This window comes from Jaculus jaculus, chromosome 1, assembly GCF_020740685.1.
Source record: "Jaculus jaculus isolate mJacJac1 chromosome 1, mJacJac1.mat.Y.cur, whole genome shotgun sequence".
Lineage (NCBI taxonomy): Eukaryota > Metazoa > Chordata > Mammalia > Rodentia > Dipodidae > Jaculus > Jaculus jaculus.
Genome location: NC_059102.1, coordinates 167,457,429 through 167,477,808, shown reverse-complemented (window position 1 = coordinate 167,477,808; position 20,380 = coordinate 167,457,429). Strand labels below are relative to the sequence as shown.

General features: G+C 41.1%; 1 protein-coding gene across 1 annotated transcript; it reads right to left on the bottom strand.

Annotated features, from left to right (window-relative positions):
• Positions 1 to 18,557: 18,557 nt before the first annotated feature.
• On the bottom strand, positions 18,558 to 19,992 carry LOC123455332 (oxysterol-binding protein-related protein 2-like). The gene is given in 2 exon segments (XM_045136094.1): positions 18,558 to 19,141; positions 19,143 to 19,992. Coding segments are annotated over 2 exon segments (1,167 nt in total). The 5' UTR covers positions 19,887 to 19,992; the 3' UTR covers positions 18,558 to 18,718.
• Between the last annotated feature and the right edge of the window lie 388 nt (positions 19,993 to 20,380).

Genomic DNA, 20,380 nt, shown 5'->3' with positions numbered 1-20,380 from the left:
TACCAAAATCAATTTGCATTGGTGACACGTTACAGTAAAAGATATCTTTTGAGAAAAACTTACAAAGATTACATTATGAACTTACAATAAATTCAGAAATTGTTGCTCTTAAAGAAAAAAAATACTTTCAGGTCTTCCAACATACTTTAGATGTAAATTTTGTGAATCTACTTCTTTAGATAATTCAAAACTCTCAGCAAAATATCATTTTGAAATATTTCTAAGGCCTAAAGAAATAGGTCAGTGTATCTGTGAAGTGGCTACCTTATACAAAAACAGTACTTGTCTCCACTAAGAACACCCATTCCATTCTAAAGCTGTCTTCCCGTAAATAACTTACACCTTACAGTGTTATACAAATATGTCATGTTTTTGGCATTTAAATCTGTACTATCACATAGACAATTTTTACAAAAAGTTTCAGAGGTCACAAAAAGAAAAGAAAAGAAAAGAAAAGAGAAGAAAAGAAAAGAAAAGAAAAGAAAAGAAAAGAAAAGAAAAGAAAAGAAAAGAAAAGAGAAGAAAAGAAAGATGGTTTTGAGAGCAGCTGGCTGGAGGAAATGACCATCTACCTAGCTGGATCCTCAGTCTTAGAAAGTCCTCAAAGAGATGGCATACCTGGTCACCATTAATCACAGCTGGAAGAGCTCAGGCTAGATTCTCATGTTTGTCTGTCTTAATACTCAGAACCTTTTCAACTTGAACAAGTCACTGCAGGAAAGCCGCTTCCCACTGAGGCTGAATGTGGCTGTGATGTGCCTCTGGTGAGCCCAGCTACAAAACACCAAGACGGACCAGGAAGGAGGGACTCTGTTTTTTCCAGGTTCCTTATATGTGTGTTTTGCTTTCTCTTTAGCATGGAGGATTCTTTCAAGTATTTTCTGTAGAGCTGGTTTTGTCTTCAAATATTCCTTTAACCTGCTTTTCGTATGGAATGTCCTTATTTCTCCATCTATTTGAATGGATAGCTTTGCAGGATAAAGTAAGATAGGTTGACAGTTGTTATCTTTCTCAACTTGGAAAACATCACTCCAAGCCCTTCTGGCTTTTAAAGTTTGTGTTGAGTAATCTGCTGATCCCGATGGGCTTGCCCTTGTATGTAACTTTATTTTTCTCCCTAACTGCTTTCAGTATTTTTTTCTTTGGTTTGTATGTTTGATAATTTAATTATAATGTGGGGAAGAGAGGTTCTTTCCAGGTTTTGTCTGGTTGGGTTTAAAGAACTCCTGTATCTGCATTGGCACCTCTTTCCCAATCTGGGGGAGGTTTTCTTTGATTTTGTTGAAAACACCTACTATGCCTTTGGAGTGAAATTCTTCTCCTTTTACTATTCCTTGAATTCTTATGTTTGATCTTTTCACAGTGCCCCAAATATCTTGAAATTCCCATTCATACTTTCCTATTAGTTTGTCTTTCTCTTTGTTGGACTGTATTAGATCTGCCACCTGGTCTTCTAGTTTAGATATTCTGTCCTTTTCTTTACCCATTCTACTGGTGAGATTTTATATAGAGGTTTTTTTTTGTTTTGTTTTTTGTTTTTTTTTTTCATTAACTGTGTTCTTCATTGCTAGTAATTCTGACTGGTTTTTCTTTATTATTTCTATTTCCTTGTTTGTGTCTTGTATTGACCTCTTTATTTTATTAAATTAGTTTCCTGTGTCTTCTTTGATTCTCTTGATTTCCTCTTTGACTTCTTTTTTAAAAATTTTTTTATTTATTTGAAGCAACAGACAGAAAGAGAGAGAGAGGGGCAGAAAGAGAGAGAGAATGGGTGTGCCAGGGCCTCCAGCCACTACAAACGTACTCCAGATGCATGCACCCCCTTGTGCATCTGGCTTACGTGTGTCCTGGGGAATCAAGCCTTGAACCAGGGTCCTTAGGCTTCACAGGCAAGCACTTAACTGCTAAGCCATCTCTCCAGCCCCCTCTTTGACTTCTTTGAGCATATTTATAATCATTCTTTTGAAATCTTTCTCAGGCATTTCCTCTAACTCGTTCTCACTGGAGGTCATTTCTGATGCATTAATACTTTTTGGTGGGTTTATATTGTTTTGATTTTTGGTGTTTCTTTTGGTGTTATAATGTATATATTTTTGCATCTTGGATTAAGTTAATGCTTGGATTTTCTAGTTATCTGAAGAATTATTAGATGTGTCAATCAATCTGATGCTATATATCTTCAGGGTAGGAGCTTAAGGTGCTAGGTGTGGCTTTCAGGACTCTTAGAGTATCTAAAAAGTGACCCTAGGTGTTGGGTTTGCCTGCTATGAGAATATTCAAGTATGCTGAATGGAACAAAATACAGGCAGATTCTAAAACTTAACTAAACAATGTACACATTCAATGAAAAACAGCATAGAGTATTTATGCAAGAGTAGGTATTATGACAACCAGATCCTCTGACAAAGTCACTGTCTCTTAGGGTGTATGGTGCCCCACACTCTTAATCCTGTGAACAGGAGGTTAAGATTTGTGGTCTGTTGAGGGTTCCGAGTCAGCTTGTGACCAAGTGAGACCCTTCCCTAATGTACAACAGAAGAGGAAACAAAGCCACTATAAACCAAGAAGCAACAAATAACAAGCCCAAAATACAACTTATGTAAGAATGGCAAATCCAACCATCCATCAGATTTAACATATAATTTGTCCTGATATGGAAGGTGCAATTAGCACTTCCAGTTCAGGCCTATATGCCAGGCTTATTTGGAGGATACTGACCTATTATAATCCCAGTTACCTTTTGGGATGATTTTGGTCTCAGTTATGCTTTGCTCCTGCTTGGGTCCCTATTTAATGCACTGTGGGTCCAAGTAGGCTGGGTGGGTCATTGGATCGCTGCTCTGGTCACTGGTGCTGGGTGCTGTGATCTCCCTTCCCCTGGTCTCTGGTGCTTGCTGGCACTTGCTCTGGCGTTGGGGGTGGGGGAAGCACCCTCTTACAAAGCCTGTTGGTCCATGTTTGATTCTCCAATTCCCACATAAAACCAGATGCATGCCTGGAGAGATGGCTCAGCAGTTAAAGGCTCTTACTTGCAAAGCCTGCTGATCCATATTCAATTCCCCAGTACCCATGTAAAGCCAGACACACAAAGTGATGCATGGAACTGGTGTTAGTTTTCAGTGGCAAGAGATTCTAGTGTACCCATACTCTCTCTCTCCAATAAATATAAAAATATATTTTTTTAAATGAATGCACATGAATCTGGAATTTATTTGCAGCAGTAAGAGGTCCTGCTATGCCCATTCTATCTCTGTGTCTCCTTCTCTCAAATAAATAAAATAAATGTATTCAAAAGGAAAAAACCGGGCTGGAGAGATGGCACATGCATCTGGAGTTCAATTGCAATGGCTGGAGGCCCTAATGTACCAGCTTTCTCTCTTTCATAAAAAAATTATAAAAATAAAAAATGAAAATAGGGGCTGGAGAGATGACTTAGCGGTTAAGCGCTTGCCTGTGAAGCCTAAGGACCCCGGTTTGAGGCTCGGTTCCCCAGGACCCACGTAAGCCAGATGCACGAGGGGTTGCACGCGTCTGGAGTTCGTTTGCAGATGCTGGAGGCCCTGGCGCGCCCATTCTCTCTCTCTTTCTCATCTGCCCCTTTCTGTGTCACTCTCAAATAAATAAAAATGAACAAAATTTTTTTTTAAAATAAAATGAAATAAAAATAGGGCTGGATAGATAGCTTAGCAGTTAAAGTGCTTGCCTGTGAAGTCTAGGAACCCAGGTTCAACTCCCAAGAACCCATGGAAACCATATGTAAATGGTGGCACATGTATCTGGAGTTTGTTTTCAATGGCAAGAGGTCCTGGTGTGCCCATTCTCTCTCTCTCTCTCTAATAAATAAAAATAAAAATAAGTAAATAAAAATAAGCATTTAAAACATACTTAAAGTTTGAAGGTCCTTTGGAATTGTGTACCTAACAGAATTGCAACATTTGTGACTTGGTCTGTCACAAGGTACTTAATGCTTAAATTTGAGAAACCAAATTCAAGTTAGCACTTTTCTTATTCATGTGAAAACAACTTAAAAACTTAGAGCTTGAATTGTGAACTGAAGTAGGTGCTGGCACCCTAACCCTCAGTACCTGTGGCTATGACTTTAAGATGAGTTCATAAGGGTGGGCCTATCCAGTGTGACTACTGTCTTTGCAAGAAGGGAAAATACTATGGAAGACAGACTCAGGGAGCTCGTATGTGGCTGAGGCAGAGATTAGAGTGATGGGAACGTAAACCATGACACACCAATGATGGAGGACCTCCACCAGAAGCCAGGGTGAGGAAAGAAAGGGCTCTACCCAGAGTCTGATTGTAGTGGCTGGAGGCCCTGGTGCACCCACTCTCTCTCTCTTTCTCTCCTTGCTTGCAAATAAAAATAAAAATTTTAGCTAGGGGCTGGAGGAATGGCTTAGCAGTTAAGGCATTTGCCTGCAAAGCCAAAGGACCCAGGTTCAATTCCCCAGAACACATGTTAGCCAGATGCACAAGGGGCTCATGTTTCTGGAGTTCGTTTGCAGTGGCTGGAGGCCATGGTGCGTTCGTTCTGCCTCCCTCATTCTCTGTCAAATAAATAAATAGCTATTTTTTTTTTTTTTAAATTAGCTGGGCATGGTGGCACATGCCTTTAATCCCAGCACTCAGGAGGCACAGGTAGAAGGATTGCCTTGAGCTCAAGGCCACCCTGAAAATAAATAATGAATTCCAGGTCAGCCTGGGCTAGAGTGAGACCCTACTTCAAAAAAAAAATTTTTTTTTAACTCACACACAAATAAATGATGGTATCAAAATAGAAAAGGGGGGCTGGAGAGATGGCTTAGCAGTTAAGGTGCTTGCCTGCAAAACCATAGGACCCTGGTTCGATTCCCCAGTACTCATGTAAAACTGGATGCACAAGATGGCACATGCATCCGGAGTTTTTTAACAGTGGCTAGAGGCCCTGGTATGCCCATTCTCTCTATCTGCCTTTTCCTCTCCTGTTTTTTTTTTTAAAAGAAAATGATAAAAAATGTGCAGTCAAAATAGAAAAGGGACTAATTGGAAAGAAGGGATTCAGTGTAGGGAAGGTTTGGGAGAGGGAAAAGGGAGCGGCGGGAGGGGATTATGATTATAGTATATTGTTTATATTTATGGAAGTTGTCAGTAAAAGTTCAAAAAATTAAACAAAAAAATATCATGAAGGGGACTGAGGACGTGGCTCAGTGTTGGAGTGCTTGCCAATAGGTGAGGCCCTTCGTGTCTGCCAAAATGTAGTATAACATCTGCCCTCATTCTGGGAGGGTACCAACAGCCCAAAGGATGATTCATTCAAGGTCATCTTGATGAGTAAAATGAGTTTATTAGAGGTTACTTATGGGACAAGGATAAGAACAGCTGCAATCCAGTACCTGCCCCTACCTCCCACCTCCACCTTCTAGTCTCTATCTAGCCCTTTGCAGCTCCTGTTACATGGCTCTAAGCCTACAGTAAACTTGGTGCAAACCTAGGCTCAGAGCACTGCCTAGTGTTAAAATACAGGTAACTACAGGCTCAGACAATATAAGGCACCTGCAAAACAGGGAAAGTTATGTTTATGTGTATTCAGCCCTTGCCCTTATCAGGGATTCTTCTGGTCTCAGTAAACACTGTCTAACTGGGGGAAGGGCAGCTGGTTTTTGCTTCAGTCTGATCTGTGAAACAGATAAATGACAGCTTGCTGTCAGACGGAGTCCCTCTGGCTAGGAATTAGAAGTCTAGTGGTGCAGTCAGGTTCCCATTGCTGGCAGAAATCACCGGCCAAGAGCAGCTCATGGGACAAAAGGTTTATTTTGGCTTACAGGCTCAAGGGGAAGCTCCCTGATGGTAGCAGAAAACAATGGCCTGAGCAGAGGGTGGACATCACCTCCTGGCCAACATGAGGTAAACAATAGTAACAGGAGAGTGTGCAAGGGGAAACTGGCTATAATGTCCATAAGCCCTCCCCCAACAATATACTGCCTCCAGGAGGTGTTAATTCCTAAATCTCCATCAACTGGGATCCTAGCATTCAGAACGCCTACGCCTACGTATATGGGGGACACTTGAATCCAACCACCACAATTAGTCTCAAGAGTGCTTGGTTTGAGTGAAACACGATCTTAGCAGATGGTAACTGGCATTTGCCTCCATTCTGCCCAGCTACTGGTCAGATCATACCTGATGTTTTGATGTCCCAGTGAGGGATCTTGTGAAGGTTTGGGTGTGTTTTATGCATACTCGCCACTTCAGCGTATGCTGCCTTATTCGGTCTGTTGCATTACTCCTGTCCAGCTCCAAGCTTTGTCATGTCTGAGCTCTGCTACATTGAATCTGTGATGTAAAAATGTATGATGTGCTATAAATTTTATGCATAATAAACTAAGTTATGGCCTATTATAACCTGTAAAACATTTCTTGTAAATGACCTAATTTATTTTTCCATTTATGTACAGTTTCTTATATAAATTTTCCGGGTATTTGTTGTGGCCTCTTCTGTACACATTCCCATGTGCTTTTCCTTAGTGCTTATCTGCATGAAAGAAACATGGGTTCTCTTGTTTGTATCCATCTTCAGAATCCCTGCCTTCACTGTAGTTTATAACTTTTTCTAATTTTAATAATCTGAATCAATGTTAGAATCATGCCTTTTATATCCTACTTTCCAAATAAATTCTCTTGTTTTACTAAAAAAAAAAAAAAAAAAAAAAAAAAGGGGCTTGGTTTGATACCAAGTACCTAACAGCAAATTAAACAAAACAACCCCAAAACACATAGGAAAGGAAATTATTATAGATACTATAAGTGTGGTAGTTTCAATGCGGTAATGTAAATGTATGGCCCCCCACACTCAGGTATTTTATTAAAACTGAGTTTGCAATTTCAGCCCCTAGCAGGAAGATTCCTAGGGGGCGGGGGCGCGTCACTGGGGGGAATCTGAATTTCCACCCTAAAGGTGTAGAAAGCAGTTTGAGCTCTGGCCCTGTGAGCTTGCTTGCTGTTTTTGGTGTTTGCTGGTGGTTTGGTGGTCTTTCTCTGCTTGGGTCTTTGATGGAAAGCCAGCTTCTTCCACCATAGATGGAACTTCCCCTGGGTTTGTAAAATAAAATAAATCTTTTCCTCCCACACACTGTCTGGTTAGATGTTTGTCCCAGCAACATGGAGCTGACTACAACAAAAAGTATTTAAAATATGAAAAAAATATGTGAAATGCTATGGAAAACTTCAAACTCATAATGTTTGTAAATTCACAGAAAAAGAAAGCTAGCTGGGCATGGTGGCTCACACTTTTAATCCCAGCACTTGGGAGACAGAGGTAGGAGGATTGTTGTGAGTTCAAGGCCACCCTGAGACTACATAGTACATTCCAGGTCAGCCTGGGCCACAGCTAGACCCTGCCTCAAAACAAACAAACAAAAATAGCTCTTGAAAAGGAATTTTACCCAGATTTTACTAAAGTAGGAAATCTGAGTTGTCTTATCTATTAAAGAAATTTTGTTATTTTAAACTTTCATGCACAAAATTTTCCAGGATTTGCTTCATTAGTGAGTTTGTCCAGATATTAAAAATATAATACCTGGGCTGGAGAAATGGCTTAACGATTAAGGCACTTGCCTGAAAAGCCAAAGGACCACAGTTCAATTCCCAGGACCCACATAAGCCAGATGTACAAGGTCACACATGCGTCTTGAGTTTGTTTGTAGTGGCTAGAGGCCCTGGCATGCCCATTCTCTCTCTCTCTGCCTCTCTGTCAAATAAATAAATAAAAATAAAATATTTTTAAAAATATATAATACCTATCTTATAAAATCTCTTTGAGGGCTGGAGAAATGACTTAGTGGTTAAGGACTCAGGCTCAATTCCCCAGTAACCACAAAAGCCAGGATGCACAAGGTAGCACATGCATCTGGAGTTCATTTGTAGCACCTTGTGATCCTGGCGTGCCCATTCTCTCCATCTTTTTCTCTCTCTCTCAAATAAATTAAAAAATTCCAATAAATAAATAATTTTTAGCCAGGCATGGTGGCACATGCCTTTAACCCCAGCACTTGGGAGGCAGAGGTAGGAGGATCACCATGAGTTCAAGGCCACCCTGAGACTACATAGTAAATTCCAGGTCAGCCTGAGCTAGAGTGAGACTCTACCTTGGAAAAGCCAAAGGGGGAAAAAAAAGAAAAGAAAAAGAAAAAGAATCTGTTCCTAAGAGCTGATGACATGGCTCAGTGGTTAAAGGTGCTTTCTTGCAAAGCCTGCTGGATTGGGTTTGATTCCCCAGGGCCCACTAAAGCCCGATGTACATGCACATGTGCCTGGAGCTTGTTTGCAGAGGCCAGAGGACCTGGTGTGCACATACTCACTCTCTCAAATAAATAAAGTGATGGTGGATGCCTTTAATCCAAGCATTTAGGAAGCAGAGGTAGGAGGATTGTTGTGAGTTTGAGACCACCCTGAGACTACATAGTGAATTCCGAGTAAGGCTGGGTTAGAGGGAGACCCTAACTAAAACACCAAAATAAATAAATAAATAAATAAAAATAAAATAAAAAAGAAAAATAAATAAATAAATAATTTTAAAAAGACCAAAAAGCTGGGTATGATGGCATATACATTTAATTCCAATACTCAGGAGGCAGAGGTAAGAGGATCACCATGAGTTCAAGGCCACCCTGAGACTACATAGTGAATTCCAGGTCAGCCTGGGCTACAGTGAGACCTTACCTCAAAAAATAAACAAGCAAACAAAAATTTAAAAAAAGGGAAAAGGGCTGGGAAGATGGATCAGTGGTTTTATTTGAAAGTACTTTCTTTATTTCTTTATTTATTTATATATTTATTTTTGAGGCAATTGTGAATGGGAGAGATTTCCTGATTTCATTTTCCACATGTTTGTTGTTAGTATATATGAAAGCTACTGATTTCTGTGTTTTATTTTACATCCTGCTATGTTGCTAAAGGTGTTTATCAACCCTAACAGTTTGCTGATAGAGTCCTTAGGGTTCCCTTTGTGTAGAATCATACCGTCTGCAAATAATGATAACTTGATCTCTTCCTTTACAATTTGTATCCCTTTTATGACTGTCTCTAGCATTATTGCTATGGCTAAGACTTCCAGTACTATATTAAATAAAAGTCGGGAGAGTGGACACCCTTGTCTTGTTCCTGAATTTAGTGGAAAAGCTTCATGTTTTTCCCCATTTAGTATTATGTTGGCTGTAGTTTTGTCATAAATAGCCTTTATTATGTTGAGATATTGTCTTTCTTTTCCCAGGTTCTGTAGGATTTTTACCATGAAGGGATCATTAATTTTGTCCAAGATTTTCTGCATCTAATGAGATGATCATGTGATTTTTGTCTTTCAGTCTATATAGTGTACTACATTTATCCTTTTGTTTGTTGCCTCCAAGAAACTCATCTGTCCATAAAAGACAGACACTATCTTAAGGTGAGAGGGTGGAAAATGGAATTCCAAGCAAACGGGCCTACGACGTAAGCAGGTGTTGCTATCCTAATATCTGACAGGATAGACTTCAAACCAACATTAATGAGGAAAGATAACGAAGGTCACTTTATGTTAACTGAAGTAAAAATTCAATAGGAAGACCTTAATAGTTCTAAACATATATGCACCTAACATGGGTGCTCCCAATTTTGTCAAACAAACACTATTAGACTTAAGTTTACAGATAACACCAAGCACAATTGTATTGGGTGACTTCGATACCCACTCTCATCTATTGACAGATAATCCTGGCAAAAAATAAACAGAGAGGCATCTGGATTAAATGATGGCATAGAACAAATGGACCTAGCAGATATCTACAGAATATTCCATCCAAATACTACAGAATACACAATTTTCTCAGCAGCACATGGAACAGTCTCTAAAATAGACCATATATTAGGACAGAAAGCAAATCTTAACAAATATGGGAAAATTGAAATAATTTCTTGTACTCTATTTGATCACAATGGGATGAAACTACAAATCAGCAACAACAAAAACTACAGATCATATAAAAAATCATGGAGACTGAATAGTACACTGATGAATTATGATTGGGTCATTGAAGAAATCAAACAGGAAATCAAGAAATACATAGAATTAAAAAAATAAAGAAAGAAAGAAAGAAAGAAATTCATAGAATCAAATCATAATGAGAACACAACATACCAAAACTTTTGGGACACAATGAAGTTCTAAGAGGAATTTTTATTATTATATTTTATTTATTTACTTATTTGATAGAGAAAGAGGGATAGAGAGAAAGAGACAGAATAAATGGATGTGCCAGGGCCTCCAGCCACTGCAAACAAACTCCAGACGCATGTGCACCCTTGTGCATCTGCCTAACAGAGGTCCTGGGGAATCAAACCTGGGTCCTTTGGCTTTGCAGGCAAATGCCTTAATGGCTAAATCATCCTACCAGCCCCTAAGAGGAATTTTCTTTTTTTCTTTTTTTTTTTTTAAATTTTTATTAACATTTTCCATGATTATAAAATATATCCCATGGTAATTCCCTCCCTCCCCACCCCCACACTTTCCCGTTTGAAATTCCATTCTCAATCATATTACCTCCCCATTACAATCATTATAATTACATATATACAATATCAACCTATTAAGTATCCTCCTCCCTTCCTTTCTCCACCCTTTATGTCTCCTTTTCAACTTACTGGCCTCTGCTACTAAGTATTTTCATTCTCACACAGAAGCCCAGTCATCTGTAGCTAGAATCCCCATATGAGGGAGAACATGTGGCGCTTGGCTTTCTGGGCCTGGGTTACCTGACTTAGTATAATACTTTCCAGGTCCATCCATTTTCTAAGAGGAATTTTCATAGCTTTAAATGCCTATATCAAGAAATTAGAGCTGGGTGTGGTGGTGCACACCTTTAATCCCAGCACTCAGGTAGCAGAGGTGGGAAGATTGCCATGAGTTTGAGGCCAACCTGAGACTACATAGTAAATCCCAGGTCAGCCTGGGCTACAGTGAGACACTACCTTGAAAAACTAAAAAAAAAAAAAAGTCGCAAGTAAACACCTTAATGCTTCACCTTAAGCCTACAGCCAACATATTACTAAATGGGGAAAAACTGGAAGCTTTTCCACTAAAATCAGGAACAAGACAAGGGTGTCCACTGTCCCCACTTTTTTTTCTGTTTTTTTTTTTAATTTTTAAATTTTTATTAACATTTTCATGATTATAAAAAAAATATATCCCATGGTAATTCCCTCCCTCCCCCCTGACACTTTCCCCTTTGAAATTCCATTCTCCATCATATTACCTCCCCATCTCAAACATTCTACTTACATATATACAATATCAACCTATTAAGTACCCTCCTCCCTTCCTTTCTCTTCCCCTTATGTCTCCTTTTTTTTTTCTTTATTAATTTTTTTTTTTAATTTGAGAGCGACAGACACAGAGAGAAAGACAGATAGAGGGAGAGTGAGAGAATGGGTGCGCCAGGGCTTCCAGCCTCTGCAAACGAACTCCAGACGCGTGCGCCCCCTTGTACATCTGGCTAACGTGGGACCTGGGGAACCGAGCCTCGAACCGGGGTCCTTAGGCTTCACAGGCAAGCGCTTAACCGCTAAGCCATCTCTCCAGCCCTCCCTTATGTCTCCTTTTTAACTTACTGGCCTCTGCCCACTTTTATTTAATATAGTACTGGAAGTCTTAGCCATAGCAATAAGGCAAGAGATGCACATAAAAGGGATACAAATCAGAAAGGAAAAGATCAAGTTATTATTTGCAGATGATACGATTCTATACATAAAGGACCCTAAGGACTCTTCACCAAATGGTGCTGGGAAAACTGGATATATATCCGTAGAAGGATGAAAGTAGAGCCTTATCTCTTTTCATGCACAAGTATTAAGTCCAAATAAATCTAAAACAATTTTGAGCAACAAAAATAAGGCTTGTGGTATCATCACACCTGATTTTAACCTATATTATAGAGCCATAGTAAGAAAAACAGCATGGTACTGGCACAAAAACAGACAGTAGGTAAATGGAACAGAATAAAGGATCCAGACATAAGTCCGGGTAGCTGCAGCCACATGATCTTTGACAAAAATGCTGCAAGCAGTTTAATGGGAGAGAAAGAAGTCACCAGTGGAGCTACTCAACAATGGACACTGCAAGCCTTATATTTGGCCAGCCTGGGTGAGCCAATGAGTACAATAATGGCATGTCTGTTATAGGGGGAAACCAACCAATCTCTAATTGGAATGGAGACCACTCCATGGGAGGGAATACATCCCTGATACTGCAAACCTACAAGAGGTCCATGAGCCCTAGGGGTGTAATGTCTGCTGCTGTCTGGCTAAATGTATATACTATGCTCATCAAAGTTCCCAGTAAGCATGTCTCTTAATGTTCATACCATATATTAATGCTGCTCTCACTTTGGGTTAGAGAACCTTCTCTTTTCAGATGGCAGTGACCTTGGGATGACTAAGAAGGCATCATGGTGCTGGGAAGAAGTGACAGAGGAGTTCTCAACACTGCAATATCTCTATCACACCTTCCAAGGCTCAGGACCCATTGCAGAAGAGGTGGTGGAAAGAATGTAAAAGACAAGGGAAGGGTAGGACTCCTTACAACACACTACTCCAGACACAAAATGGCCTGGATATCCATGACCTCACAGTGACTGACACTACCTACATAAGACCATCATAATAGGAGGAAAAGATGCTAGGCATGGTAGCACATGCCTTTAATTCCAGCACTTGGGAGGCAGAGGTAGGAGGATCACTGTGAATTTGAGGCCACCCTGAGACTACATAATGAATTCCAAGTCAGCCTGGGCCAGAGTGAGACCCTACCTCAACCCCACCCCCCAAAAAAGAGAGAGGACAAAATGATGACATTAAAATAAAAGAGAGACTGATTGAGAGGGGGAAAGAGGATGATGGAGAGTGGAGTTACAAAGGGGAAAGTAGGGGGAGAGAGGGAATTACCATGGGTTATTTTCTACACTTATAGAAGCTGTCAATAAAAATATATATATATTAGCCAGGTGTGGTGGTGCATGCCTTTAATCCCAGAATTTGGAAGGCAGAAATAGGAGGACTGCTATGAGTTTGAGGCCACCCTGAGACTACACAGTTAATTCCAGGTCAACCTGGGCCAGAGTGAGATCGTACCTCAGAATAAAATAAATGAATTTAATTAATTAGTTAAGGCCAGGCATGGTGGCATAGGCCTTTAATCCCAGCACTTGGGAGGCAGAGGTAGGACAATTGCTGTGCATTTAAGGTCAGTCTGAGACTACTTAGTGAATTCCAGATTAGCCTGATCTGGAGTGAGACCCTACCTCAAAAAACAAAACAAACAAAAAATAAAAGAAAATAAAAATAATTAACTAATTAAAAAGAAAAGCACCAGAAATCTCAGCCTCCCAGTTGACAGGGTTGAGTTTGGGGCAACACATATCCTTCAGGACTTTGACTTTTATAGAGGATCTGTTTGTTTTAATACCTACTCTTTTTTTTTTTAATTTTTATTAGTATTTTAATACCTACTCTTGCATAAATACTGTGTGTTGGTTTTCATTGGATGTACCTATTGTTGACTTAAATTTTAGAATTTGCCTGTACTTTGTTTCACCAACCTACTAGAATATTCAAATAGCAGGCAAAGCCAACACCTAGGGTCACTTATGTGGTTATTCTGAATCTTTTTTAAAAAATATATTTTATTTATTTATTTGAGAGTGAGAAAGAGGTAGAGAGAGAGAGAGAGAGAGAGAGAGAGAGAGAAAATGGGCATGCCAGGGCTTCCAGCCACTAAAAAGGAACTCCAGATGCATGCACTCCCTTGTGCATCTGGCTTACGTGGATTCTGTAGAATGGAACAGGGGTCCTTTGGCTTTGCAGGCAAATGCCTTAACTGCTAAGCCATCTCTCCAGCCCCTGAATCTTTTAACAGCCACACATAGCACCTTAAGCTCTACCCTGAAGATATATAACGTCAGATTGATTGATACATCTAATAATGGTACAGATAATTAGAAAACCCAAGCATTAAACTAATCCAAGATGAAAAAATCACTACGTTATAATATACAAGAAGCACAAATAATCAAAACAATATAAATCTACCAAAAAGTATTAATGCAGGCTGGAGAGATGGCTTAGTGGTTAAGCGCTTGCCTGTGAAGCCTAAGGACCCCGGTTCAAGGCTCGGTTCCCCAGGTCCCATGTTAGCCAGATGCACAAGGGGGCGCATGCATCTGGAGTTTGTTTGCAGAGGCTGGAAGCCCTGGCGTGCCCATTCTCTCTCTTTCCCTCTACCTGTCTTTCTCTCTGTGTCTGTCGCTCTCAAATAAATAAATAAATAAATAAATAAATAATTTTAAAAAAGTATTAAGGCATCATAAATGACCTCCAGTGAGAATGATTTAGAGGAAATGTCTGAGAAAGATTTCAAAAGAACAATTATAAATATGTTTGAAGAAATCAAAGGAATCCAAGAAGACACAGGAAACCTACTTAATGAAATAAGGAGGTCAATACAAGATATAAACAAGGAAATAGAAATAATAAAGAAAAGCCAGTCAGAAATTCTAGCAATGAAGAACACAGTCAGTGAAATAAAAAAACTGTAGAAAATCTAACCAGTAGAATGGATGAAGGGAGAACAGAATATCTAAATGAGAAGAACAGGTGGTGGATCTAAAACAGTCCAACAAAGAGAAAGACAAGCTAATAGGAAGGCATCAATGGGAACTTCAAAATATCTTTGGGACAGTATGAGAAGATTAAACATAAGAATTCAGGGTATTAGTAGAATGAGAAGAATTTCACACCAAAGGCATAGTAGGCATTTCCAACAAAATCATAGAAGACTTCCCCCAAATTGGGAAAGAGATGCCAATGCAGATACACCTGCCTTTAGAACACCAAACAGATAATCCCTGGAAAGAACCTTTCGTCATCATATTATAATTAAACTATCAAACACACAAACCAAAGAAAATTTATTGAAAGCAGTTAGCAAGAAAAAGCAAGTCACATACAAAGGCAAGTCCATCAGTATAATAGCAGATTACTCAACACAAACTTTAAAAGCCAGAGGGGCTTGGATTGATGTATTCCAAATTGTGAAAGACAACAACTGTCAACCAAAAATATTTTACCCAGAAAAGCTATCCACCTTAATTGTTTGAGAAATAAGGACATTCCACAGTAAAAACAGGCTAAAGGAATATATGACAACTAAGCCAGTTCTACAGAAAATGTTTGAAGAGATCCTCAACACTGAACAGAAAGGAAAGCACACACATGAGGAAACAGGGAAAAATAAATCATACTTGAAAACCACTTAATACAGGAGAGTAAAGGGGAAAAAGGAAGCACTAAAAACAAGAAGAATGGTGAGAGTAAATACATACCTGTCAAAAATGACCCTTTTGGGGCTGGAGAGATGACTTAGCGGTTAAGCGCCTGCCTGTGAAGTCTAAGGACCCTGGTTTGAGGCTCGATTCCCCAGGACCCACGTTAGCCAGATGCACAAGGGGGGCGCACACGTCTGGAGTTCATTTGCAGTGGCTGGAGGCCCTGGTGCACCTCATTCTCTTTCTCTCTCTCTCTATTTGCCTATTTCTCTGTCACTGCCAAATAAATAAGTAAATAAATAAATAAAATTTTTTAAATGACCCTTTTTATTTTTTTCCTGAGGTAGGGTCTCGCTCTAGCTCAGGCTGATCTGGAATTCACTATGTAGTCACAGGGTGGCCTCAAACTCATGGTAATCCTCCTACCTCTGTCTCTGAAGTGCCGGGATTAAAGGCATGCACCACCACACCCGGCTTGAAATTTGATTGACAACTTCCATAATTGTGAACAATATCTCATGGTAATTCACTTCCTCCCCCCATTCCCCTTTGAAACTCCACTGTCCATCATATCCCCTCCCCCTTTCAGTCTCTCTTTTATTTTGATGTTATCATCTTTCCCTCCTATTATAATGGTCTTGTGCAGGTAGCGTCAGGCACTGTGACGTCATGGATATCCAGGCCATTTTATGTCAGGAGAAGAACTTTGTAAGGAGTCCTACTATTCCTATGGCTCTTACATTCTTTCCACCACCTCTTCCACAATGGACCCTGAGCTTTGGAAGGTGTGATAGAGATATTGCAGTGCTGAGCACTCCTCTGTCACTTCTCAGCACCATTGTGTCTTCTGAGTCATCCCAAGGTCACTGCCATCTGAAAAGAGAAGTTTCTCTAACCAAAAATGAGAGTAATATTAATATACGGGTATGAACACTAAGAGAAGTGCTTACTGCACATTTTGGTGAGCATAGTATATACATTTAACCAGACAGCAGCAGACATTATCCCCCTAAGGCTCATGATTACCCCTATGGAAGGTTTTCAGTATCAGGGATGTATTCCTTCCCATAGAGTGGTCTTCCAGTCAAATTAGAGAGTGGTTGGTGTCCCCCATAACAGACATGCCACTATTGCACCCATTGGCTCATTTGGTCTGCCTGGCCAAATATAAGGCTTGCAGTGTCCATTATCTTCACTGGTGATTTCTTTCTCCTGTTGAACTGCATGCAGCATAGGTTTTTCTAGCTTTCTGTCAGCTGGTCTACATGGAGGAGGTTTTTAGCTAAGCTCCGGCAGGATTTCTCACTGACATTGTAGGCCAAGTATATGGAGTCTTCAGAAATACAATATTACCATCTATTCCTAGTGGGAAGCCAAGGGCCTTGGCAATGGTCTGTAATGTTTTGGGGGTATCAGGGACCTCAATGGCTAACAACTCACTGGAAGGTATCCCATCCCTGGCACTGAAAATTTTCTAGTAACAATCTATGGCTTCTGGGTGTTCCATTGTTCAAAATGGTAGGTGTCCATATGATTTATTTATATCCTCTTAGATTTTGATTAGCCCTCTCCCCACCTTTCCTTTACTCAACCTTTCCCTGACCTCACTTAGGCCTTTTCAACTCCATTAATCTGTGCTTCTATTTACATATATACAATACCATCCTATTAAGTCTCCCCTCCTTCCCTTTCTATTCCCTTTATATCTCCTTTCTAGTTTACTGGCCTTTGATGCTGAGTTTTATTCCTACTCACATAGAAGTCCAATCATTTGTAGCTAGTATCCACATATGAGAGAGAACATGTGACATTTGGCTTTCTGGACTTGGGTTACCTCACTAAGTATAATCCTTTCCAGATCCATCCTATTTCCTGCAAATATCCCAACTTCATTTTTCTTTACTGCTGAGTAGAACTCCATTGTGTTACTGTGCCACATCTTCATTATCCATTCATCAGTTGAGGGACACCTAGGCTGGTTCTATTTCCTAGTTATTGTGAATAGAGCAGCAATAAACATGGTTGAGCAAGTATCTCTAAGGTAGTGAGATGAGTCCTTAGGATATATACCTAGGAGTGTTATAGATAGGTCATATGGTAAAACAATTTTTAGCTGTTTCAGGAATTCCACAATGGCTATACCAGATTGCATTCCCACCAACAGTGTAGAAGGGTTCCACTTTTTCTGCATCCTCTTTAGCATTTATTGTCATTAGTTTTCATGATGGTAGCCAATCTGACAGGAGTGAGATGGAATCTCAACGTAGTTTTATACTGCATTTCCCTGATGACAAGGGATGTAGAACATATTTTTAGATGCTTACATGCCATCTGTATTTGTTCTTTTTTTAAAAAAAAATGTATGTATTTGATAAAAAGAGGCAGAGAGAATGAGAATGGGTGCACCAGGGCCTCCAACCACTGCAAACTCACTCCAAATGTATGTGCCCCTCGTACATCTAGCTTACATAGGTCCTAGATAATCAAACCAGGACCCTTTGGCTTTGCAGGCAAACATCTTAACTGCTAAGCAATCTCTCCAGCCCTGTAGTTCTTCTTTTGAAAACTATTTATTTCCATAACCCACTTTCTTTTAGATTTTTTTTTTTTTTTTGTGGTTAACAACTTTAATGACACCGGGTAAATTGATCCTGCTCTGACCTCTCACTGTGCAAAACCCAGCATGACTTATGCTGGAGCATGCATGCCAGGGCAACGAGACACAAGACTGTGGGGACACGGGTGGAGTGGAAGCGTGGGCGACACCTACAGCGATGGGGAAGCCATGGGAGTGCTTGGCCAGACACAGTCCTGGAGGCTTCTCATCCAAGTCATGGTGTCTCTGCCACGTTGCTTCCGAGGAGACTGCTTTGTCTGGACAGTACACAGTGGTGACTAACGTGTTTCCTGCTCTTCAGCAGAACACCATTCAAGTAGTTTCAACTTAAATATTTGAAAAGTAATCTTTACCTTCTCAAGATTGGTAGAAAATACAGAATCTGGCAACTTTTCACTTCATTCACTCAGGGACCCTTCTCCGCGTCGTCATTCCTCTTGTAGGTCAGGACCCTTCCTTCCAGAACCTAAGCCACAGCCCGGGGAGGAGCGCGCAGGACTGCTTCCCGCAGTTACACGTTTCCCAGCAGCTCAGCTGGCCCGCGCCCGTGGCCACACTAGGGAAAAGGGCTGCGGACTTGTTCCGAGGCCTCAGTGTGTGGGAAGGGGCTGCGGCAGGTGAGGTGCTGGGCAATCCGAGGCTGACTGCATGAAGTCCTCCACCTCTGCCATCATGGCTGGAGAAGCTGGTGTCTGCTATGGGGAAGCTCAGAGTGCCGCTCTGGGAGTCCACTCACAGGCCTCCGAGCTGGGCTCCTAGGCTCTCAGTAGATGTCTGGGCAGTCTGAGAAATTACGCTCAAAGAAGTCCCCTGCATACAACCAGTCAGGGGTGCCAGTGTAGGGGTTGTTGCCTGGATAGAACCACCTGGTCCGCCACTCTGCCTCCTCCTTGGCACGCTCCTTGCGGGCCTCTCTCTGCTTCTCCTCCAGCCGTTCCTTTTCCTGGCTGGCCAAATCCATCTTGCCATTCTCCATGCCGCGGATATCGGGGCGCAGGCGGCAGTCTGTGGGCTGCAGGATCTTCTCCATACCTGATTCCAGCTCGTTGAGGCTCACAGTGAAACTGGTGAAGTTGTACATCTGGGCAGGGTTGGGGGGCCGATTGTTGATCCTCCAGAGCAGCTTGCTCCCCGGGATGACCTGCACAGTCTCCTGAGCCATGGGCACATTGTCTACCACATCATTTTTCAGCTTTCTCAGGGCCATCATCCAACATGACCTTCCTTGGATGGTCACCTCTCTTCTCGTGCTTCTTGAAGGACTTATATGCAGCAGGATCAATGCCCCACAAGCATTCCATCCACTTGCCGTAGATCATGAAGAGCTGCTTCTTTTTTTTGTCTTGAATGTGTCCTTCCACTCTGTGCAGTTCCTTCCCAAACAGTCCACACGGCCTGAAGTGAAGCACACACTTATCCCCAGTTCTGTGGTTTAGTATCTCCACTGTCCCATACTGCTCAATCCACAGCTGCCCAAGGATGACGTTATGCACACAGCAGGTGGGGTTGGTCCAGGTGTAGGCTTCATTATGTTTGATTAGCTCCAGCGTGATGGTCCCCCGGGGTTCAGCCTCCACACTCTTGCCCCAGAACTTCAGCTTTGGGTAGATGGAGCCATGGAACATGAAGTCCTGATTGAGGCTTTCTGAATAAAATGCACTAACAGGAGGGTGGTGACTGACCTGTTCGGATATAAATCTGAATCCCAAGTCTTCCCTGATCAATTCATATGTCTCTCCCAAAAGCGGATTGAAAGGTTTGCCAGTCCTCTCCCACTGGGAAGCCACAGCTGAGACCGCAAAGGCTGCTAGGGTCTGCATCCTCTCCAGGGGAAGGGGCTGGCTTGAGGCTTTGTGAATGAGGTACACATGCTCCATGTACTCCGTGATCCACTGCAGGAAACTCAGTGGCTCGTTGAAGGCGATTGGCATCGTGATCTTGGACAGCTCCAGGCCAATGCACTTTTTCAGTATACTCCACACGCTGAAGTTGCTTCTAGAGAACACTGGAGCAGGCAGAGCCGTCCTGTGTTTTTGAATTCCATTTTCTTTTTTTTTTTTATTTGTACTTTATTTATTTATTTTTGTTTTCTAGGCCCATTTTTTTAATTTAATTTTTATTAACATTTTCTATGATTATAAAATATATCCCATGGTAATTCCCTCCCTCCCCACCCCCACACTTTCCCGTTTGAAATTCCATTCTCCATCATATTACCTCCCCATTACAATCATTGTAATTACATATATACAATATCAACCTATTAAGTATCCTCCTCCCTTCCTTTCTCTTCCCTTTATGTCTCCTTTTCAACTTACTGGCCTCTGCTACTAAGTATTTTCATTCTCACGCAGAAGCCCAGTCATCTGTAGCTAGGATCCACATATAAGAGAGAACATGTGGGGCTTGGCTTTCTGGGTCTGGG